This window comes from Trachypithecus francoisi, unplaced genomic scaffold (genome assembly GCF_009764315.1).
Source record: "Trachypithecus francoisi isolate TF-2019V2 unplaced genomic scaffold, Tfra_2.0 Lachesis_group5, whole genome shotgun sequence".
In the NCBI taxonomy this organism is placed as follows: domain Eukaryota; kingdom Metazoa; phylum Chordata; class Mammalia; order Primates; family Cercopithecidae; genus Trachypithecus; species Trachypithecus francoisi.
This window is the reverse complement of record NW_022681470.1, coordinates 126,542,433-126,566,810: the sequence shown is the minus strand read 5'-3', so window position 1 is coordinate 126,566,810 and position 24,378 is coordinate 126,542,433. Positions and strand designations below refer to the sequence as shown.

At 43.6% G+C, this 24,378-nt stretch overlaps 1 protein-coding gene across 1 annotated transcript in view; it reads left to right on the top strand.

Moving 5' to 3' along the window:
- Nucleotides 1–21,095, top strand: part of LOC117076555 — a 38,387-nt gene extending 17,292 nt beyond the window's left edge. The window contains exon 2 of the mRNA XM_033200202.1: nt 20,804–21,095. Coding sequence (XP_033056093.1) covers nt 20,804–21,053 — 250 coding nt within the window. The 3' untranslated portion in view covers nt 21,054–21,095. The remainder of the gene's footprint in view (nt 1–20,803) is intronic.
- Nucleotides 21,096–24,378: the final 3,283 nt, after the last annotated feature.

Sequence of the window (24,378 nt, the reverse complement as noted above, 5' to 3'; positions counted from 1 at the left end):
ACCTCATGATCTTCCCACCTCAGCCGCCCAAAGTGGTGGGATTACAGGCATGAGCCACCACGATTGACAATTTTTTTTTTTTTTTTTAATAAAGATGAGGTCTCTATATTTTTGTAGAGGCAGGGTCTCGCGATATTACTAACTCCTGGTCCCAAGTGATCATTTTGCCTCGGCCTCCCAAAGTGCTGGGTTTACAGGTATGAGTCACCACACCTGGTTGCATAGTATCTTAAATCCATGGGATAGGGATTATATTTTATATCTGTTCGTTACTGGTGCCTAGCTGAGTTCTGAATACAAAGCAGGTGTCCACTTATTTATAAGTTAAGGTTACAATGTTACCTCCTGAGGACTGCTGAGTCATTTATACAACCATCCAAAAGACTCGTTAATATATAACTTAATAACTTGTTGGCTCCTTCAGGTGTAAGCCAAAAATACAGTTCTAGTCCACATCAGCCCATGAAGGATGAACAAAGTTTGCCAAGTGCTGCTCTTAAAATGCACACATCTTTTTATCCAATTTAGTCATTCAGCAAATATCTACTGAGTGTCTACTGTGTGCCAGGTTCTGTTCTAGACTCTGAGGAGGCAGCAGCAAGACAGAAAAAGTTCATGCCTTGAAAATCATGGTTTTCTCTGCTTGAGTTTTATTACCTGAACTAACTTAGAAAAAGTCAAAATGATTGTTCTTAGGTCTTTTACTTAACCAGAACCACATGCAGAACCACATGTGCCCAGGGACAGCTGCACAACCAGCCTTGCCTTTCTATTATGGAACACACCTGTGCTTCCAGAATAAACTCCAAACATCTAAGTGTACAAAGTCCTCTTCACATAGAATGTCTCAGTGACTACTAGGTTGGAAAAAAGGGCTCTCATATTCTGTGTTCTAGTCAGTGGCCTGCTTTTAGCAATTCAGTAAAGCAGCTGTATCCAGAAAACCATTTTTTCTATGGTCCTCTTCTGTCTTATCTGTCTGTCTCTCACTGAGCTCATCAGTCATAGTCTCCAAGAAACCTTCTTTGTCCTCCTACTCCATCTGGGTAAATACATACTTCTGGGTTCCCATGACTTTTAGTTTTTAATCTATATAATAGAATGTAAAGCGCTGTATTACAATTGACTGTGTATGCTTCTTAGTTTTAAGGACTAATTCTTTTATTACTGTGATGACTGTAATAAAAGAAGAAAAGTAAGAAGAAAGGGAGGGTGTGTGGTGACATTGATAAGAATTCTCCCCAGAGCCCATTTTTTAGAGTCAGACCCATTTGTGTCAAACCCAGCAACACCAATTATTAGTTGTGAAGCTTTGAGCACGTTACTTAACTCAGTTGGGTCTCTTGTCCCTGGCACTAAACATTTGCTTAATGAAAGAATAGTGATCATTATTAGAGGCTTAATTAATTATGATAGCATGACTCTGTGCAGGCAGTGTTTTCAGCACTTTTTACAAATTTCCCTATAAGCTAACATAACCCTGTGAGGTGAGTAATGTTATATCCCTTCTATAGATGAAAATGGAGGTCACCCAGGTCGCCCAGAGAGCGTGACCTGCCCAGGTTACTCAGAGGGGCTCCAGGGTCCATTCACTTAACTATTACACTCTAGTGCTTCTTGCTGGCTGCAAGGGAGAATAGAGGAAGAGAGACAAGGATGAACTCAAAGAACCCTCTGCTCCCATCAAGAAAAGCATCCTTCACCACTCTTATTTCATTTACTGGGAATTATCCCACCAATACCCCAGAAGTGCCTGTCTTCAGTCTAACATTCCTTCTGTTATGGTCTGAATGTTTATGTCCCCTCAAAATTCTAATTGAAATTTAATACTGAAGGTGACAGTATTGGGAAGTAGGGTCTTTGGGGCATGATTAGGTCATGCAGATGGTGCCATGTGAATGGGATTAGTGCCTTATAAGAAGAGGTGAGAGAGCTAGCCCGCCCTCGTTACTCCGTAAGAGGATACAACAAGAAGTTGGCATTCTGCAACGAGGAAAAAAAACCCTTCATCAGACACTGGATCTGCCAGTCTTTGATCTTGGACTGCCCAGCCTCCAGAACTATGAGAAGTAAATGTTTGTTGTATGAGCTTCTCACTCTGTGGTAATTTGTTAGTGATGTCCATGCTAACTAAGACAGAAATTGGTACTGAGAAGTAGAGTGCTCCTGTAACAAATACCTAAAAATGTCAAAGCAGCTTTGGACTTAGAAACTTCAAAGTGCATGCTAGAAAAAGCTAAGATTGGAATTAGAAACTTCAAAGTGCATGCTAGAAGAAGCTAAGATTGTCATGACGGGATGTTCAAAGTCAATTCTGGTGAAGGCTCAAAATAGTAAGAGAAGAGCTCTCGAGGAAGCTTTTGTCTTCTTCAAGAATATGTAAGTAATCATGGACAGAATGTTGGTAGAAATAAGAATGCTAAGGGCCATTTTGATGAGGTTTCAGATAGAAATGAGGAACATATTATCAGACAATGGCAAAAAGAGGATCCTGATTATAAAATGGCAAAGAATTTGGCTGAATTGTTTTCCTGTTCTAGTGTTTTGTGGAAGACCAAATTTGTGAGTGATAAAATGGATATTTCACTGAAGAGACATCTAAGCAAAATGTTGAAGAAGTGGCTTGGTTCCCCCTAACTGCTCACAGTAAAATGTGAGAAGAGAGAAATGACTTAAAGATGGAATTTTTAAGCAAAAGGAACGAGAACATAATTATCTGAAAAATTCTCAAACTATCTGTATTGCAAAAAAGTATGAAAAGCACGTTTGGAAGGGGACACTCAGGGTGGGTGGCCAAGAAACCATGCAATAAGGAGATTAGGTGTGAACCATGAATTTAATCAGCTCCCCAGAGATAAACTGACAGTTTAACTTGAAGGGGAAGGAGAGGGAAGGAATGAAGGAAGGATGTCAGAAGTCTTGGATTTTACAGGACAGTACCTTAAAGCTATTTAGCTGCAAATGTGCGCTATTCTCCAAGACAAGGGAAGAATGACCATGAAAGCGATTCACAGATCCTCAGGGCTGCCTCCTTAGTTTTGAAGTGAGGTTGTTACCTTGTTTTCAACGGGTCAGATGATCCTCACTCAAAGCTGTGCAGGCTTGACTCCAACCCAGAAAGACCTTGGGGGCAGGACCCTGCCTGTCAGAGCCACAGGATAGGCACTGCAACCTCAGTGGGTGTGGAAGGTGAGACTGCCACACAGGGGGTCCCAAAGGCAGGACTGTTTCTGCAGCAGGCCTGGAGGGCAGAGTGCAGAGATAGGAGACTTAAGAACCGATGGAGTTTGCCTTGCTAGATTTGGGATTATTTGGGACCCGTCAGCCTTTCCTTCTTCCCTATTTTTCTCTTTTGGAAGAAGAATATCTACCCCATGATTGTTCTACCACTGTATTTTGGAAGTGCATAACTTGTTTGGTTTTATAAGCTCACAGCTGGAGAGGAAATTTACCTCAGGATGAATTGTATGTGGAGTCTTACCCGTATCTGATTTAGATAGTACTTCAATGAGACTTCAGACTTTAGACTTTGGAGTTGATGCCAGAATGAGTTAAAAATTGGTGGTGGGGCTGGGGGGCTATTGAAATGGAATGACCAACAGTATTTTACATTTGAGAAGGACATGAGTTTTCAGGACCATGGGCAGAATGTGACAGACTAAATTTGTGTGTCCTCCTGAAATTCATATGTTGAAATCTAATCCCCAGTATGGTGGTATTTGGAGGTGGGACCTTATTAGGTCATGAGGATGGAGCCCTCATTAATGAATGGGATTAGTGCCCTTATAAGAAGAGGCTGGAGAGCTAGCTTGCTTTCTCTACACCTTGTGAGGATACAAAAAGAAGTCATCAGTCTGCGAGCCAGGAAGAAGGTCCTCACCAGAACCCAACCATCCTAAGCTTGAATTTTCAGCCTCTAGAACTGTGAGAAATAAATTTCTGTTGTTGATAAGCACCCAGTCTATCTTATTTTGTTAAAGCAGGAAGGTGACTAAGATACCTTCCTTTTATCTCAAATGCTCTCTTAGCTACTAAACAGATCTCATATAAACACACTAATTATGTCCGTTTTGAGGATCTAGCAGGAAAACACGGCTCTGAACACTAAAGAGCCTTTCTTCTTTATTTGTGACTGCCGTCTTCTTTGACAGACCAAGCAGCTTTGGAAGATCTGTGAGGGAAAACAACGTCAGCACCTAGCCAGCCAGTCTACCTTCACGCTCACAGGAGACTTTATTAATTGACAGAGAGATGTCAGTTTCCCTTCCAAGTTCTGAAATTTCCTTTTCACTCACTATTCCATTTAATGCATAGGCTTGGCTTTTACATTAAACATAATTTCTTTCTAAAATAATTACACAAATACCTCTAAGAATGTTGGGTTTCAATATAGAAGCATGGTCAATAAAGTAGATGACCTTCTGCTGATCTCCAGGAAGTGAGCACGAAGTTGAGGCTCAGAATAAAAGCAGCTATGAGAGACTTGGGGCCTCCAAGAGACAAGGAGAGCAACAATGGTTCCTGCTGGCATCCAGTTGTTGGGTTCTATCCCTCATGAAGACACAGAAGCTTTCCTTCCCTTGTGTATAATAAATTCCTGGGTTTGCATAAGCCAGCCCAAGTGGACTTCTGTCCCCTAATAGCAAAACGTCTTGTCTAATACAAATTCATTATATGCTCCTGGAGGGCAAGGGTCACATTTTACTTTTTTATTCCTGACCCAGGGTTTACGTAGCACCAATGCTCAGTAAATAAATACTGATTTGACTTAATGTTTTGCTTCCTTTTGCAGCTGGATGCATTTGCTATCTTTCTCCATCATTTTTATGCCAGTTATAGAAAGTAGGCTTCCAAATTCCCTCAAAGAACAGAGAAGGTGGAGTCATGAGGAGATCAAGGAATGTCTTAATTTGAGAACTGAAGAGGAAAATACTAACAGTTTTGGCACAGCTCTTCCCTGAAATCTGTCAGCGCTGAGGGAAGGGCCAGCGGCAGTAATACAACAGCAGTCTTCATGGCGCTGTCAGGCAAATCAGGAGGGCTACAAGGGCCTGCTGCTCTCCTCTGTGTGGACAAATGCTTGTGGCTGTGAGTTAAATACCAGTGCAATCAGCTCACTCTCAAATGAAACTGCTCTAGCCCAGACTTGGAGGACAGTCTTGCATGAAACTTTTTTTCCCCAGTGTTTTAAATTTAACCAGCTGGAAAGAAGTATCATTTTATTAAATCTTTTTAGCTGGGCGTGGTGGCTTACACCTGTAATCCCAGCACTTTGGGAGGCCAAGGCAGGTGGATCACCTGAACTCAGGAGTTTGAGACCAGCCTGGCCAACATGGCAAAACCCCATCTCTACTAAAAATACAAAAATGACTAGGCATGGTGGTGCACGCCTGTAATCCCAGCTACTCAGGAGACTGAGGCAGGGAGAATTTCTTGAACCCGGGAGGCGGGGGTTGCAGTGAGCCAAGATTGTGCCACTATGCCTGGATGACAGAGCAAGAACTCTGTCTCAAAAAAAAAAAAAAAAAAAAACCAACTTTTTAAAATGAAAGATTTGCTTTTTTAGTGGGAAATCTGCATTCTATCAAAGGGATAAAAGATAATGCTCGACTAGTTCATTTGATACAAAGGCCAGCACAACACTACCCCAATACACGCTTTTGTTGATCATCTTTGACAGAAAATAAAGCACAGGATTTTGAGAGGTTTGCCTAACAAGGGCTTTTAAGCTGCATTCTGTGGTATCATAATAAAAACTGCAGGGTTCATGTTAAACCAAATAATTTTACATGTCAGCCTGGCATGTAGAAGGTATTCAGTTAGTTCTTGCTGAATGAGTATATTTCAAACTGATGCTGAAAGAATAGTCTGGAAACATCTATATGTGATACGTTTACATTGGACTCTCAGACCATACAGAATTTGTTACTGAATGCCAAAATTAGCTTCACAGACACCGGGAAGGAAATCAAGACTACTGGGGAGGGAATGGGGTAGAAAGGGAGGTGTGTGGAGTAGGAGGGGGAGCCAGGGAGCTTTGACTGTACAATGACCTAAAAATTGTAAATTACCGCATTGCTGCCTTCTGCTTTACACCAAGCTTGTCCAACCCGCAGCCTGCGGGCTGCATGCAGCCTAGGATGGCTTTGAATATGGCCCCACACACATTTGTAAACTTTCATAAAACATTATGAGATTTATGCTTGGGCCTTTTTTTTTTTTTCAGCTCATCTTCTGTCATTAGTGTTAGTGAATTTTATGTGTGGCCCAAGACAATTCTTCTTCCAGTGTGGCCCAGGGAAGCCAAAAGACTGGACACCCCTGCTCTATACATCTGTACATTACAGTGTATAATTTTATTATTATTATTATTATTATTTTTTTGAGACGGATTTCACTTTTGTTGTCCAGGCTGGAGTGCAATGGTGCAATCTCAGCTCACTGCAACATCCGCCTCGCAGGTTCAAGCGATTCTCCTGCCTCAGCCTCCCGAGTAGCTGGGATTACAGGCATGTGCCACCACGCCCGGCTAATTTTGTATTTTTAGTAGAGACAGGGCTTCACCATGTTGGTCAGGCTGGTCTCGAACTCCAAACCTCAGGTGATATGCCTGTCTTGGCCTCCCAAAGTGCTGGGATTACAGGTGTGAGCCACCGTGCCCCGCCTACAGTGTATAATTTTTACAGTGTTGAAGATTCTTAACATTTTTATGATTTTAGAGAAGGGTCACTGAGGATCCAATGCTGCTTGGAGCGTTTTTATCCTTTACTCATTTAAGAACATTTTTTCAGATCCTACGTTTCTGAGTCATTTTTTGCAAATGATATGTTTGTTTACCTACATTAAATTAGATGATGCTGTGATGCCACTCTTTCCCAAACAAGTATGTTTCCTTCAGAAAGAACTAGTTCAGCCCATCCCCAGGTTCAATGGGTCACTAAGAGGACTTACAGGACTCAGCCTACTATCATGTAAAGCTCATGGCTATGATTTATTCCAGCAAAAAGATAACAAGCACAATCAGCAAAGAGAAAAGGCATCTGGGGTGAAGTCTGGGGAAAACCAGGCACAAGCTTCTAAGGCTCCTCTGTCAGTAAAATCACAAAGGATAAATTAACCCCCCAGTGCGAGTTCTGTATGTGAAAACAAGTGTGAAATGTTGCCAACCAAGGGAGCTCGTTAGACAGGGTTTCTAATGGAGCCTGGTCATGTAGGCAGCCCCAAGCCAGCACATATGGAAATTCTGGCTTCCCAGAAGAAAGCAGGTGTTCAGCACAAACCACATTGTTTGCACAAATAGTCTGGCACAATGAACCACTCTTATCAGTTAATGGTGGGAACCCTCGCAAAATCTCAGTTCTCTCCCAGACACCAGCCAAGGGCCAACCTTGCAAGCTGGCCTTTTCACGGGCAGTACTTTGGGCCTGCTATGTTAATTGCTTTCTGCACAACATCATCAACAGAGTGTCAATAATCATGATAGTGACATTTACAAGTTTGATGGGGTTCTTTTTTTCCCCCAAAACTGATGTCTAGTCCCTTTCTTTATCATGAAATTAACATTTATGGAGCCCTTATCACATGCCAGGCACATGGTTTAAATCTTTTAATATTTACAGTAAATGGGTCCTGTTTTTGTCACAGTTTTACAGATGAGAACATTTAGATCCAGGTGAATGAGTTAAGTAACTTACCCAAAGTCTCACAACTAATAATTTGTAGTGCTGGGATTGGACCACGAGGGCCTAACTCTAGAATAGGCACTCGGGAAGTTCTCAACAGTTTCACCATACACCTTCCCTTTCTTTTCTTTTCTTTCTTTTCTTTTTTTAAAAAATATGGTCATCAAAAACAATTACACATTCACACACACACACACACACCCCTATATCTCCCCATTTTGTATGGACAGAACACAAATACAAGCAGGTATATAACCCGGTGCAGACTGGCCTTCCAATATGTGTTGAGATGAATGAGTAACGAAGCACAACATCTGAATGTCTACCATTTAAGTACTGCATCCTTAAAATATCAACATCATGTCAACTCCTGAAACTCAGTAGAAGGACCCTAATGAAAGAAAACCTAGGCAAGCCTCACTGATAAGTGTTTTAGTTACCTGTCCATTTGGACCTGTTTTTTTTTGTTGTTGTTGTTTTGTTTGTTTTTTTTAGTATCTTTTGAAATTGAGAAAACTGAATGTCGTATTTGAAATAATGCACATATTCATCACCAACAATTTTTTTGAGTCCTTACAATGTGCAAAGCACAGAATTACTGCTCTCTTTTCGGAGAGGTGTCATCAGCAGCTCTGTTGGAACTACCCTAGAAAATTTGGCCAAGGTTCTTGCTCTTGCTGTGTCTGGTCAAACCAGCAGGTTTGATCTGGGAATATAACCTCAATATGTGCCACCCGGGTTTCCATCAGAATGGAAGGGATACAGCCTTCATCAAGTTGGGCTAAATGATCCTCCCTGAATGGATTATCCAAGACAGCTGCTCAACAAAAGAAACTACTGCTAGCTGTCTGCACATAAAATAATTTTTTTAAACTTCAAAAAAATTAAAATAAAGCCAAGAGCCATGAACAATTGAAAGCATCTGATGCCTGCCTGGTGTTCCCGGTTCCTGCTGGAGCTCAGCTTCAGCCCAGGTGAGGCCAGACGCTGTTGTCATACAACAGGCTTAGCCAAACATGTGGATTTGATTTGTCAGAAAGTTAAATTGGGGACTTCAGTGCCTTTTGAAAGATGTAATCTGCTCCAGAGACCTTGCAAAGGGCATGGCTGACCTTGCATCTGTTGTGAAAGTGGTAATACCCTCAAGGCAGGGAGGAAAGCAAGTTTTGACACAGCAGAATCGAGAAGCACCAAGCTGCCAGGAAACCAGAGGCAGAAATTTCTTCTTTGCAAGTGATTCTTTCAGGACGTTATCCCAAGGTAATACTAAGACCTAATGTATACGATGCTTTACTGTTTTTTTCCAAAGTACTCTCATATGTATGATCTCACATCCTCTTCAAAGCAGCCTGGAAAGGAGGCCAGATCTGCATTATTATGCCCATTTTACAGATGTGACATAGGCATAAGGATAATGTGACTTTTCCAATACCTTGGAACTAGTGACTTGTCTTTCAGTCTTGGTCAGTGCTGCTCAATCTTTAATGTGCAGACAAACCACTTGGGGATCAGTAGGTTCAGTAGGCCTTGGGGGGGGTCAAGAGTCTTCATTTCTAACAAGCTCCCAGCTCATACAATAAGAAATCAGAATGCAGAATGCATTACTTTTAAATTGGTTATTTTTTCTTATTGTGAAATAAAGCCTACAGTCACAAAGAGCATAAAATTGCACAGATGCTTAAAAATATTATTAGAGTCCAAATAGCATGTGACCTACTACCTGGGTAAGAATTAGAACATGACCTGAAGGCTTCTCCCTCATAGCACCTCACCCCCATTAGCCCTCTCTTTCCTCCCAAGAGAAAACACTGTCTTGGCTTTTGTAATAATTATCTTCTAGCTTTTCTCTAGGAAATAGATTTTTTGAAGAGTTTTTGTTGCTGTTGCCCTGGTCCCTGATACTTTGAAATCACCAGTATTTCACACATGAGAAAGGTACACAGACCAAAGAGGCAGATCTGATCTTTTGAAATCTTTAGTAGGAAAATCTCCTAGAGAAGTCCAGCTGGGGCTTGCTCTGAAAAAGTGTTCAGAAAGAGAGGGTATTACGGGCACAAAATACTCACTTTAGGAATGGGGTGTCATGGGAAAAAAATGGACTCTGGCTCCTTGCTACTATGTCAAGTCAATATTTAACAAATCAGTTAGAGACATTTGGAGTCTAATTCTGATGGCGGGACAGATAAGAAATGTCAGTATCCAGACGAGATACTGAAACAGATGAGGAGGACGTTACTAAATGTTCTGTCTGCCTTAGGTAGTCTCACTTGCAGTGTTTCCTATTCCTTTCATTTGATGAAATCATCAAGCCTAATTTTCAAGAAAACAAAATTTCCTAAAACAACTGCCTGTAAATATGATCTTTCCTTTGTTCAGCCCCCAGTCTGATTAAAAGTTGGACTGGCAGCACATGCAAAGGGGCAAGAGCATAAGAGCTGCCAGTGGTTGTACTTAGTACCAGGTGTCTAGGAAGTCTTGATGTAACAAACAGAAGGATGGAAATTTCTCAGATAGCTTGTGACTAGGTCTGGGAACTTAACAGAAGAAGGCCAAAAAAGACTCCTGCTTCTCTAGAAACTGACTGTCCCTCAGGCAATCTGTACTACGTGTGTATCAGTTAACCATCGCTATGTAACACATCATCCCAAAATGTAGTAGTTTCAAACAACAACCACCATTTCTCATGATTCCTTGATTTGGCTGGGAGATTGTGGTGCTGGTCTCCCCTGGGCATACTTTGGCTGAGGGCCAGCTGGGCTGGAAGGACCAACATGGTTTCACACACAGAGTTGACAGTTGGTGCTGGCTGTTGTCTTGTTGTCTTGGGTACCTCAGATTTCCTTTTTTTTTTTTTTTTTTGAGACGGAATCTCACTCTGTCACCCAGGGTAAAGTGCAGCGACGCAATCTCGGCTCACTGCAAGCTCCGCCTCCCGGGTTTACACCATTCTCCTACCTCAGCCTCCCGAGGAGCTGGGACTACAGGCATCTGCCACCACACACGGCTAATTTTTTGTATTTTTAGTAGATATGGGGTTTCACTGTTAGCCAGGATGGTCTCGATCTCCTGACCTCGTGATCCACCTGCCTTGACTTACCAAAGTGCTGGGATTACAGGCGTGAGCCACCATGCCTGGCCGGATTTCCTCATTCTTAAATGTTAGACCCAGGGATGCTAAATATTCAAGATTTTAATGAGTCTCAGTTATTAAACCACTGGTAGCTTGAAATCAGCCACAGTGGGAAAAACAAGCAAATGCTTTAAATCAAGTCCCTTTCTGTGGAGTGCTGGTTTACCGGAACACTACTGCCTACATCTGTGTGTGCCTTGTAGAGCCTTGCACCACGTGGCTGCTAGGTATGTCTGTTAAATTGAATCCTCAGTTAAGAGACAGAGAGTTGTAAACAATGCTGCAGTCTTAGTGTCAAAAAATATCCAAAAACTTATAACATTAGGGGACTAGATCCAAGATAGCTGAGTTTCTTTTGGGGATATGCAATGATCACCTCTCTCTCTCTTTCTCTCTCTCTCTCCCTCTCTTTCTCTTTCTTTCTCCCTGCATATTGTAAACAGCATCAACAGCTCTGTTAATTTAAACTGTTAGGGTTTTTGGATGGGGAGTTTCTGACTCTGGCATAAGTGTGTAATTATACACTTATATCCTGAAATATAAATGTAATCATCTAGCTTCCCACAGGACAGGAGTCCATAAAGCTACACTGATGTGTCTGAGAGAGATATGAAGGTGAAGAAGAGATAGGACAGTCAAGAGGCACGCCTCGCCGTGTATCTTTATTTCTGTCCTGTGTTGTCTGTGTTCTGGCATATTTTGACTTGCGCCTTTCTTTGGCTGCCTCTGCACATATCTCTGTCTCTTCTGCTATTGACTAGAGTGGCTAGTTTGTCTAGTTTGCTCTGAGTTTGTTTGGGTCCCCCTCAGCTCTCTATCCTGGTGAAAGACAAGTATGCATAGCAAGGTTGGTTAGTTGCCTTTTCTGCATAGTTTGCTATGTTTCTTGGCTAAGGATTCCCCAGGGCCTTGGAAAGCACCGGCCCGCTGCATTAGCAGGACTTGTTTGCATCCAAAAAATGACTAATTAGGTCCTTGGGACTTCCTTACGTTACTATCCCAGGTATCTTTTTTGCTTCTTCCACTGCTTTTTTTCCTTTTTTGACTGGCCTGAGAAAGTAAAGAACAAAAGTAAAGCTCATAAACATAGTCTGTCCACTTTTAGTTGTGTTGCAAAACAGCCTCCTGTGCTGCTGGCTTTCCTTCCTTTGCCCAGTCTTAAATGTTAGCGCTCCCCAAGGTTTTGTCTTCTGACCTTTGACTTCTGCCTCCTCTCACTTACTGGGTGGTCCTGGGTGATTTAATCCACTCTCAATTACTGAAACTGATGGCTCAAGTCAGACAGCCCCAGATCCATGTATTCACTTACCCACTGGATATCTCTACTGGAATATCCCATATGTTCTCAATGGTTACATTCTGATTGAAAATCAATGCCTATTTCCTTAAACCTCAGTTTATAGGAGTCATTCTAGACATCTTCTCCCTCACCTTCATACCGATCCTATCGAGTCTACCTGTTTCAGTTCTCCATTGCTGTATAAAAAACTACCCTAGGCCAGGTGCAGTGGCTCATGCCTGTAATCCCAGCACTTTAGGAGGCCGAGGTGGGTGGATCATTTGAGGTCAGGAGTTTGAAACCAGCCTGGCCAACATGGTGAAACCCCATCTCTACCAAAAATACAAAAATTAGCTGGGTGGTAGTGGTGCACGCCTGTAATCCCAGCTACTCAGGAGGCTGAGGCAGGAGAATCGCTTGAGTCTGGGAGGCGGAGGTTGCAGTGAACCGAGATCATGCCACTGCACTCCAGCCTGGGCAACAGAGTGAGACCCTGTCTCAAATAAATAAATAAATACAAATACAAATAAAAAACTACCCTAAAACTTAGTGGCTTAGAACAATGATTTATTATTTCTCATGATGCCATGGGTTGCCTGGGTATTCCTCTGTTGGTTTCCCCTGGGCTCCTTCATGTGCCTGCATAAGTTAGTGACAGCTGGGCTGGAAGGCCTAAGAGGGCCTCCCTCCCTCACACGTCTGACAGTTGATGGGGAATGGTTGCTGGCTAGAGAGCCTCAGTTCTTCTCCACGTGGCCTCTCATCTTCCACTAGGCCAGACTGCCTTCCTTGCATTGGAGTCTCAGGGCAGCTTTCCAAATGAACAAAGGCAGAAGCTGCCAGGCTTGTTAGGCCTAAACTTCAGGACGCTTAGGTCATGTCTGCTGCATTGTATTTGTCAAAACAAGTCACAGGTCCAGCCCAGATCCAAGGGGGTGGAAAAACGAACTCCACCCCTCCAAGGGAGAAACAGCAAGGCCACACTGCAAAGGAGCATACAAACTGGGATGGGAGGAATTTGTGAGCATAAAACAAACTAGCACGCTAGCATATGAAGGCCTATGGAATTTGTTCTCTGTCAAGGTCTGTACCAATCTGACCTGTGTTTTAGGATGATTAACTCTGGTGACTTGCGAATATGAGTTAAGAAGGTCAGAGATTAGGAACAGGAAGCCCAGTAGGGAGTACATTTCAGTAGTCTAGGCAAGAAGGAAGAGGGCATTGTTCATAGGCTAGGGATGGGGAGTGCATATGGAGAAATGGACATGAGATTTTTTTCTTTTTTTTTTTTTGAGACGGAGTCTCACTCTGTCGCCCAGGCTGGAGTGCAGTGGCCGGATCTCAGCTCACTGCAAGCTCCGCCTCCCGGGTTCACGCCATTCTCCTGCCTCAGCCTCCCGAGTTGCTGGGACTACAGGCGCCCGCCACCTCGCCCGGCTAGTTTTTTTGTTTTTAGTAGAGACGGGGTTTCACCGTGTTAGCCAGGATGGTCTCGATCTCCTGACCTCGTGATCCACCCGTCTCGGCCTCCCAAAGTGCTGGGATTACAGGCTTGAGCCACTGCGCCCGGCTGAGATATTTCTAAAGTAGAATTAGAGAGAGTCCAGTGGTTACTATATGCTCTGTACCAGCATAGGTGATATAGGGAGATGCGAGTAAGATATTAGTAAGAGATAATCCAACCAACATATAGATGCTCAAATATTTGTCTGGTTAATGAGGAACTTAAAATCTTTTTTGGAAAAAAGGAAAACCTAGAACACACGCACACAAAATGAAGATTATAGTGAACTGCACACCTTTACTTCATCACTTCATCCGATTACAGAACCTCTCTTTCTTGGTTTTTTTTTTTTTTTTTTGAGGAGTCTCACTTTGTTGCCCAGGCTGGAGTGCAGTGATGCGATCTCAGCTCACTGCAACCTCTGCCTCCTGGGTTCAAGTGATTCTCATGCTGCAGCCTCTTGAGTAGCTGGGACTACAGGCGCGCACAACCATGCTTGGCTAATTTTTGTATTTTTAGTAGAGACAGGGTTTCAACATGTTGGCCAGGCTGGTCTTGAACTCCTGACCTCAAGTGATCTGCCCACCTTGGCCTCCCAAAGTGCTGGGATTACAGGCGTGAGCCACGGTGCCCGGCCACTTTCCCTCTTCTGAACACACATTGTACTTACCATCTGTCCTGTTTTCTGCACATGTAATAATAAACTGCCTTCTGTTATTTTGTTTTGTTTTTTGAGATAGAGTCTCTGTTGCCCAGGCTGGAGTGCAGTGGCGCAACTTTGACTCACTGCAGCCTCAACCTCCTGGCTCAAGCCATCCTCTTGTCTCAGCCACCTGAATAGCTGGGGTTCCAGATATGCACCACCACACCTGGCTAATGTTTTGTAGAGACAGGGTCTCGCTTTGTTGCCCAGTCTGGTCTTGAACTCCTGAGCTCAAGCAATCCTCCCACTTTGGCCTCCTAAATTGCTGTGAGTAGAGACTTGAGCCACTGTGCTGGCCTTCTATTATTATTTAACCTTTTTATTTTTGTTAATCTTATTTACCTTACTAGATTTTAAATCTGTGAAAGGTCTAATGATGTGAGGCCAGTCACTCAGGAAATTCACAGAATATACTCTGTGCCATGTTAGAAGGAAACACATTGGAGGGGGACTCTTGTCAGAGAAAACACAAATGAGATAAGAGTTGCAGTGGAATAATTCTTAAAAACACACATAAGAGGCCAGGCGCGGTGGCCTGTAATCCCAGCACTTTGGGAGGCCGAGACGGGTGGATCACGAGGTCAGGAGATCGAGACCATCCTGGCTAACACGGTGAAAACCCGTCTCTACTAAAAATACAAAAAAAAAATTAGCCGGGTGTGGTGGCGGGTGCCTGTAGTCCCAGCTACTCAGGAGGCTGAGGCAGGAGAATGGCGTGAACCCGGGGGGTGGAGCTTGCAGTGAGCCAAAATCGCGCCACTGCACTCCAGCCTGGGCGACAGAGCGAGACTCCGTCCCAGAAAAAAAAAAAAAACAGACACACATAAGACAGCGAGTGTTCACCAAGAAGACTGGTGGCTACCAAATGCTTGCTCCCTTTTCTGCAGTAGAAAGTTGTTGTTGGGAAATGGTTCCGCAGTCAAGGGCCATCTTCCCCAGCCCCACCATTCCTCTCCATGGAGTCATGTGATTCATTCTCAGCAAAGGAAAGCGAGTGGGAATGGTGGAGGCCACATCCAGGCCACCATGGTTAAGACGCAGATTTGCCTTCTCTACTGCTTTCCTTTCTGCTGGCTGGACATAGAGGATGCAGAGGGCCTGGAGGATAATGAATCATGAGTGCAAGAAGCTGGGGTGTCTGAATTACTGCATGGTGGAGAAACTCCTCCCTAACAGGGAACTCTGGCTTTGGGCTGCTCTTTGAGAGAGACGTAAGTTCTTTGTGTTCAACCACTGAAATGTGGAGGATTATTTGTTACAGCAGTGTATTAGTCAGGGTTTTCCAGACAGATAGGACAAATAGGTTATGTATATGTATGGAAAGAGATTCATTGAGATTTATTGTAAGGGATTGGCTCATACAATTATGAAGGCTGGCAAGTTCAAAATCTGCAAGGTAGTTAGCCAGGCATGGTGGCATGTGCCTGTAGTCCCAGCTACTCGAGAGGCTGAGACAGGAGGCTCACTTGATCCCAGGAGGTCAAGGCAGCCATGATCATGCCACTGGACTTTAGCCTGGATGACGGAGTGAGACTCTGTCTCAACAATCAAACAAACAAACAAAAATCTGCAAGGTAAGTCAGCAGGCTGAAGACCCAGGAAAAGCTGATGTACGGTTCAAGTCCAAAGACCATGTGCTAGCAATTTCCTCTTGCTAAGGGGAGGTGAGACCTTTGTTCTATTAACCCCTTCCACTGAGTAGGTGAGACCCACCCACACCATGGAGGGCAATCTGCTTTACTCAAAGTTTTTTTTTTTTTTTTTTTTTTTGAGACGGAGGCTCGCTCTGTCACCCAGGCTGGAGTGCAGTGGCCGGACCTCAGCTCACTGCAAGCTCCGCCTCCCGGGTTTAAGCCATTCTCCTGCCTCAGCCTCCCGAGTAGCTGGGACTACAGGCGCCCGCCACCTCGCCCGGCTAGTTTTTTGTATTTTTTAGTAGAGACGGGGCTTCACAGTGTTAGCCAGGATGGTCTCGATCTCCTGACCTCGTGATCCGCCCGTCTCGGCCTCCCAAAGTGCTGGGATTACAGGCTTGAGCCACCGCGCCCGGCCTACTCAAAGTGGATGGATTTAAATACTAATCTAATTCAAAAGCACCCTCACAAAAACATCCAGACTAATGTTTCACCACTCTCTGGGCACTGTGGCCCAGCCAATTAACCATCCCAAGCAGCTAACACTTCCTTTATTTACACCAAGATGTGTTGAGACTGATAGCCCACCCATGCAGAAATGTCATATTTCTCACTCCTTTGTCTTCACTCAGAGGCTGTTCCTACCCTGGTAAAGATGTTATTTTCAAGGTATATTGAATACCTCAAACTTTCTACCAAAATATAATGACTTGTTTGCAAAAGTCCTGGAGAACATAGGATACTCATGACATTGTAATCCCTTATGTCTGCATAGGAAAGGATATGGTCACCTGGGTTTTATTAAACTATTTCTGTCTCTGCCTAGAATCAGAATCAGGCAGTGAAGATTACCACCAAGGAGCCTGCCCCACATTTCCATTTTCAACAGAAATAAATGATGAGTTATTCTTGTAGTAGAGTGCCCTTTAGAGTGAGGTTGTCCGACTTCTGTTGTGTTCACTGTTGTGCCTCTCATGTCTTGATTCTTATGATGAAGTTTATAAGCAGGGTAGAACAATAGGACTGAAAAGAGGACGGCTATAAACCAGTACCTCAGGGAACAACTAGTAAAATTAACTTTCTTACCTTTGGCAGCAAAAAGGGGCACTCAAAAGCTACATCTCCCCTGCCCCTTGACATGTTGTATAAGAAGTGGAGGGGACACTTTGGGAGGCCGAGACGGGCAGATCACGAGGTCAGGAGATCGAGACCATCCTGGCTAACCCGGTGAAACCCCGTCTCTACTAAAAATACAAAAACGAGCCGGGTGAGGGGGCGGGCGCCTGTAGTCCCAGCTACTCGGGAGGCTGAGGCAGGAGAATGGCGTAAACCCGGGAGGCGGAGCTTGCAGTGAGCTGAGATCCGGCCACTGCACTCCAGTCCGGGCGACAGAGCGAGACTCCGCCTCAAAAAAAAAAAAAAAAAAAAAAAAGTTTGCTACCACCAGCATTCTGGTCAATGCCCTGTAATAATCTAGGTAACTTTCTACCCTCTTTATGAAGCCCACCCTTACCACTCTAGAACTCTTTTCTTTCTTTTTTTTTTTTTTTTGAGATGGAGTCTTGCTCTGTTGTCCAGGCTAGAGTGCAATGGGGCAATTTCAGCTCACTGCAACCTCCACCTCCCAGGTTCAAGTGATTCTCCTGCCTCAGCCTCCCGAGTAGCTGGAATTACAAGCGCCTGCTACCACGCCCGGCTAATTTTTTTATTTTTAATACAGACAGGGTTTCACCATGTTGGTCAGGCTGGTCTCAAACTCCTTACCTCAGATGATCCAGCCTCCTCAGTCTCCCAAAGTGCTGGGATTACGCCTGGCCAGGACTATTTATTTCACCGGCATTTATTCACAAATATCAACTGAGCATCTGCTGTATAGTGCTGTATAGCACTACATCATGAATTGTAAAGAACTCGAAAAAGCACAAGTTGTGGTCTCATATATCTCAATAAACTCAAGATATAATATCCACGTACACTAACTTTGTGTGTGTGAGAGTGTATAAAGGATAATGCTATTCTGTTTTTATTTATTTATTTATTTATTTTTTGAATCACTGTGTTGCCCAGGCTGGAGTGCAGTGGTGCAGTCACCACCTACTGCAGCCTGGACCTCCTGGGCTAGGCGATCCTCCTGCCTCCGCCTGCTGAGTAGCTGGGACCACAGGCACACACCACCACATCCAGCTAATTTTTAAAATTATTTGTACCCATTGGGTCTCTCTATGTTGTTCAGGCTGGTCTCAAACTCCTGGGCTCAAGCAATCCTCCCACCTCAGTGCTGGGATTACAGGCGTGAGCCACTGCACCTGCCCAAGTCCAGGAGGAACTTTAACCCTCTGTGTTCCTCCTGGACTTTCTTTGTCTAGGATATCTGAACACTGTCTATGGCTGGTAGAAGGGGCTGGTTTTATAGATCCCTTACCTTGAAGGCCAATCTGCCTCTCTGATCTCTTTTTAAAAATCCCTTTTTCCTCTGAATTGTAATGGAATTACATAATTACTACTGAGGGGACCTGGGACAGGGACAAGAGGAGACAGGGAGATCTTCTCATTTGTTGGGGAGAGTGGGAGTGTCCAGCAGCCCAGGGGCCTGTGGGCCCGGTCTACTTCCTGAGAGTCCCTCCCTGATTCTAGAAGGAGGCCAGGGCAGACATGGCATGAGGAGGAAGCCTGTTGACTTGTTAACTTGCAAAAAATCTTAGCAAGGTGCCGGCGCGAGTGCACCCTGAGACTTCCTACTTTCACTATACAGTGCAGCTCTCGGTTTATTTATCAGATTGAAATGTTTGTTTATGTATTTATTTATTTATTTTAGACAGAGTCTCACTCTGTCACCCAGGCTGGAGTGCAGTGGCCCCGTCTTGGCTCACTGCAACCTCCGCCTCCTGGGCTCAAGCGATTCTCCTACCTCAACCTCCAGAGTAACCGGGATCACAGGCATGCACCACCATGCCCGGCTAATTTTTGCATTTTTTTTTTTTTTTAGTAGAGACAGAATTTCACTATGTTGTTCATGGTGGTCTCAAACTCCTGGGCTCAAGTGATCTGCCTGCCTTGGCCTCCCAAAGTGCTGGGATTACAGGAGTGAGCCACCATGCCTGGCCTGGATTGAAAAGTTTAGAATGAGGTTTAGATACTTTTTTGGGTTTGACCTTCAGTAAATCCTCTAGGCTAGGCTTCAATCCCAGTAACCAAACTCACCAGTCCTTGCTCCCAAATATAACTGCTACTTTTCTCTTTTTTTTTTTTCAAGCCGAACCTCAAAAAATTAGCCTGGTGAGGCTGGAGAAGGGTGAGATTTCCCCTCTTGTCACATAAACAAGGAAGTAAAGGAGGCCCTTATGCTATCAGAACTCCAAGCATGAAACGATGTGCGTTAAGCATTTAAATCACTTGTCTGGGATGAAGCATAAAAAGCTTGTTTTTTTTTTTTAAAGCCAATTAGGTTTGAGCCTTCATGATACATTTTGGGACCTGTGGTTATCACTGCAATTACACTTCAATTCATGCATTGGATGCTTTGAAAAGATTTAATAAACAACAATAAGAATATCAGCTGCCATTTATATCTATGCTCCTGGCACTCTCCCAGGGGCTTTAATATGGTACCTATAACCCTTCCAATTATTCTCATTTTAGAGTGGAGATAACTAAGACACAGAGAGGTAAAAAACAAGCAAACAAAAAATCTGCCCAAGGACACACGATACGTCGGAGGTAGGCATGGTGGCGCACGCCTGTGATCCCAGTTAATCTGGAGGCTGAGGCAGGGTTCACACTCTGGGCTCTTGGCTTACCAAAGTTCTCTTCGTTTATTCCACTATCTCATAAGAAAAATGAAGCAAATCAAGTCACACTTCAAATCGACTGAGGAGATTTTGCTGTAGAAAGGAATCTGGTAAATCCTTTCATCAAGTAAATAATACTTTGTGTGTAAATCTGGACTTATAGAAAGTATATGTTTTTTTGGCATGGTTAAGGTGAGCTACCATGTTCCCTTCCGGAAAGTAAAGACGGTTTAAGGCATATGAAGGAGGCCTTTGTTCATTGCTTTGATGGATATTTATTCAGTGCTCCTCTGTGGGAATGCTAAGATGAGAAAAGCAGACGGTCCCTGTCCTCAGGGAGCATATCGTTTTTCACTACCCCTTATTATTGGGTTGCTAAAAAAGAGAGTGTCTATTTTATTTGTTTAAGTGAGTAGTTTTTAAAACTTTTATTTTCTTTTCTGCTTATCACAGTAATGCATCGCATTAAAAACTGTAAAAAAAACCAAACATTATAAGAATGTATAATACAAAAAGTTAGTTTTCAGTATTGCCAGCCCCAAAGAAACACCACGGTTATAGATGAAAATTTTAACCATTAAAACTCTTCCTCCAGAGGAGAAACACAGAATACCAGCTAGTAATTTCCCTGTCCTGGCTCCTGCAGCCCTTCAGGACTTGGAGATTTTTTTTTTTTTTTTACTAGGCGGCTCCTGACCTTGGGGCAAGCAGAAACACAGCTGAAAGTAAATATGAAACAAAACTCTGGCCATGGGGCCTGAGAAAGGCTTTTTCCACTGCCTTTTAAATGTATTTTCATGAAAAGACACCAAAGACATTTAAAGTTAGGACTGTTCTAGAAAATCCAGGATAGATGGCCACCAGATGTCTATGGGGGAATCAGGGCACACCACAGTAAACACTCAATAGATATTTGCTGAAGAGAGGAATGAAGACTGTATTTATATTTAGAAAATTAAAACAACCCTGAAATACATGCTGGACTTCATAGGTTTTCGATTTATCTCCTCCTTTTTTTTCCCCATGCAGAGCAAAGGGAAAAATAACTAAGTGTTATCTGGCTGAATTTTATTTTGCTTTCAGTTTCTGCCATTTCAGTTCCTGTTATCATGCTTCGAGGTGCACTGAACTGCAGCACACCCAGGGTATCCAAGGCTATGTTGAAAAGCCTTTGACCGCAGTGCAGGGAGCAGAAGACATTAATGATGTGATGTTGACACAGCCCGCACTCAGGATCCTCCAGGAGAAGAACATAGAGATAACCCCGGATCAATGGTACTTTTTGAAAATGCTTTACTGCAAAAGAGTGGCTAGGGTTTTACAAGGGCTATGAAGAAACATATTTAGGTTAATAAAGCTTTTTATTGAGTGTTTACTGAGTGTTACTATGTGCTTTACATCTATTAACTCACTTCATCTTCAAAACAACCCTATAAAGACGTTACAACTATAATCCTCACCTTACAAATGAAACAACTGAGGCACAGTGAAGTGCAGTGGCCTGCCCGGGTGAGAAGCAAAACAGAATTTGAACCCAGGCAGCCTGACCCCAGGGTACAGGTATTAAGCCACTCTGCTATAGTGCCTCTCAGATGACAGAGAAACTTGATGAATTACTGGGTTACTGAATTTTAGTTTGCATAGGTTGTTTTTTTCCCCTTAAGAGTAGAACAAAATATACCTGAAGTATTGAAAATAACATTTATTTTATTTATTTATTTGCTTGAGATGGAGTCTCGCTCTGTTGCCCAGGCTGGAGTGCAGTGGCGCAATCTAGGCTCACTGCAACCTCCGCCTCCCGGGTTCAAGCGATTCTCCTGCCTCAGCCTCTGAAGTAGTTGTGATTACAGGCATGCGCCACCACGCCCAGCTAATTTTTGTATTTTTAATAAAGACGGAGTTTCACCATATTGGTCAAGCTGGTCTCGAACTCCTGACCTCAGGTATCCACCTGCCTCGGCCTCCCAAAGTGCTGGGATTATAGGTGTGAGCCACTACGGAGGGCCAAAAATAACATTTAAAAAAGTTTTTTGGCTGGGTGTGGTGGCTCACGCCTGTAATCATAGCACTTTGAGAGGCCGAGGTAGGGGGGGATCACCTGATGTCAGGAGTTCGAGAACAGGGTGGCCAACCTGGTGAAACCCCCATCTCCACTAAAAATACAAAAATTAGCTGGGCGTGGTGGTGCATGCCTGTAATCTCAGCTACTTCAGAGGCTGAGGCAGGAGAATCACTTGAACCTGGGAGGCAGAGGCTGCAGTGAGCCAAGACTGCGCCACTGTACTCCAGCCTGGGTGACAGACTGAGACTCCATCTCAAAAAAATAAAAATAAAAAATAAAAAAGCATTTATGCTTTGTTCTTTTTTTTTTTTTTTTTTTTTTGAGACGGAGTCTCGCTCTCCCGGGCTGGAGTGCAGTGGCCGGATCTCAGCTCACTGCAAGCTCCGCCTCCCGGGTTTACGCCATTCTCCTGCCTCAGCCTCCCGAGTAGCTGGGACTACAGGCGCCCGCCACCTCGCCCGGCTAGATTTTTGTATTTTTTTAGTAGAGACGGGGTTTCACCGTGTTAGCCAGGATGGTCTCGATCTCCTGACCTCGTGATCCGCCCGTCTCGGCCTCCCAAAGTGCTGGGATTACAGGCTTGAGCCACCGCGCCCGGCGCTTTGTTCTTATTAGATCTATGATTTGTGCATTTTTAGCAAAATCATTTATTGAGTACCTACTATTTGTATAGCAATGTGCTAATACCTGTCAGGATAATAAAGGCAAATAAAATATAATTCTATCCAGTAGTGTTTCCAGTGAGTTTTGGAATCTCACATATGTAGGTTTGAATCTCAGTCCCACCACCTACCAGCTGTGTGACTTTGTGCAGATTTCGTAACCTCTCTGAGTTCAGTTTTCTCTGATAGTAAATAGGGACAAAGGCAGCTCTCTTACAGGACTGTCCCTACAGAGTAAATGTGCTAATGTTGTGTAGAGTGTCCTGAAACATGGTAGGCACACAGTAACTATTAGCCAGGATCTCTGAGGGAGATGAGACACAGACAAAACAAATGATGGCCGGGCACAGTGGCTCACACCTGTAATCCCAGCCCTTTGAGAGGCCAACATGGGGGTGGATCACTTGAGCCCAGGAATTCAAGACCAGCCTGGGCAATATAGCAAAACCTCTCCTTCACGATAAACACAAAAATTAGCCAGGTGTGGAGGTGTGCACCTGTGGTCCCAGACACTCAGGAAGCTGAGGTGGGAGAATTGCTTAAGCCCTGGAGGCGGAGGCTGCAGTGAGCCGTGATCACACCTAGGCACTCCAGCCTAGGCGACAGAGCAAGACTGTCTCATAACAAATGACTTCTCTGTGGGACAGTCCAATGGGAGCTATAGAAAACCAATGGGAAGTAAAATTGGATGACTTATGCCCTTGACTGCAGGAATGCAATCACCATGGGTGATGGGAGGACACATGGGAGAATGGAGGCAGGGATTGAAGCCCTGCCATCCTTGTTTACTAGCTGCAATTAACCCTGGGAGTTTTTTAACCTCCAGCAGTCGGCTTCCCTCTTGAGTTGTGGGTTAGCCCCAAAGATGCCAACATTTATTCCAGTTATAAGTTCTATTTTAACCACATTTCTGGTCTCCATCTTTCCTTGGAGAATCACACAAGAAATGAAATAAGACTGAATTTCTCCACAAATAAAATGATGTCATTTTTCTTTTCTTTTGAATTCCATTGATAGGCTAAGCATAGAAAATAGTCAACTGCTAGTGTCAAACTGGTAGATGAGAAGCACAGCACATCAAACAAAAACCTCAAGGTGTAGGAGTCTTTTTTTTTTTTAATCAAAATTATGCAAATAACAGATGAGGCTGGGCGCAGTGACTCACACCTGTAATCCCAGCACTTTGGGAGGCCGAGGCAGGCAGATCATGGGGTCAGGAGTTCGAGAGCAGCCTGACCAACATGGTGAAACCCCGTCTCTACCAAAAATACAAAAATTAGCCAGGTGTGGTGATGCACGCCTGTAATCCCAGCTACTTGGGAGGCTGTGGCAGGAGAATCACTTGAATCTGGGAGGCGGAGTTGCAGTGAGCTGAGACCGTGCCATTGCACTCCAGCCTGGGCAACAGAGGGAGACTACATCTCAAAAAAAAAAAAAAAAAAGAAAAGAAAAAATAACAGATGATTACCTGATCAGGGAGAAAATTCAAATATACAGAAACCCATGTTCAAAAAAATTAATGTTCTTCATTTCCCTAATTTTATCTCCTCCACGGGGTATGTATAAATTTAAGTGAATAAAATGATTTTAATAAAGTCAATTTAAAAAATTAGCTTCTGCTCTAAAAGCCAGAATGACAAAATATAGCCTTAGTTTGTGTTCTTGTTATCATTTATTCATTGATAGGCAGCATCTCTTTAGCTCTCATAGTAGTCAAGCTGTTATCTGAGTTCCAAGTACTATAAATTGTGTATTTTTTTTTTTTTTTTTTTGAGACAGGGTCTCATTCTATTGCCCAGGCTGGAGTGCAGTGGCATGATCATGGCTCACTGCAGCCTTGAACTCCTGGGCTCAAGCTATCTTCCTGCTTTAGACTTCAGAGTAGGTGGGACTACAGGTGCACACCACCACTCTTGGCCATTTAAAAAAATTTT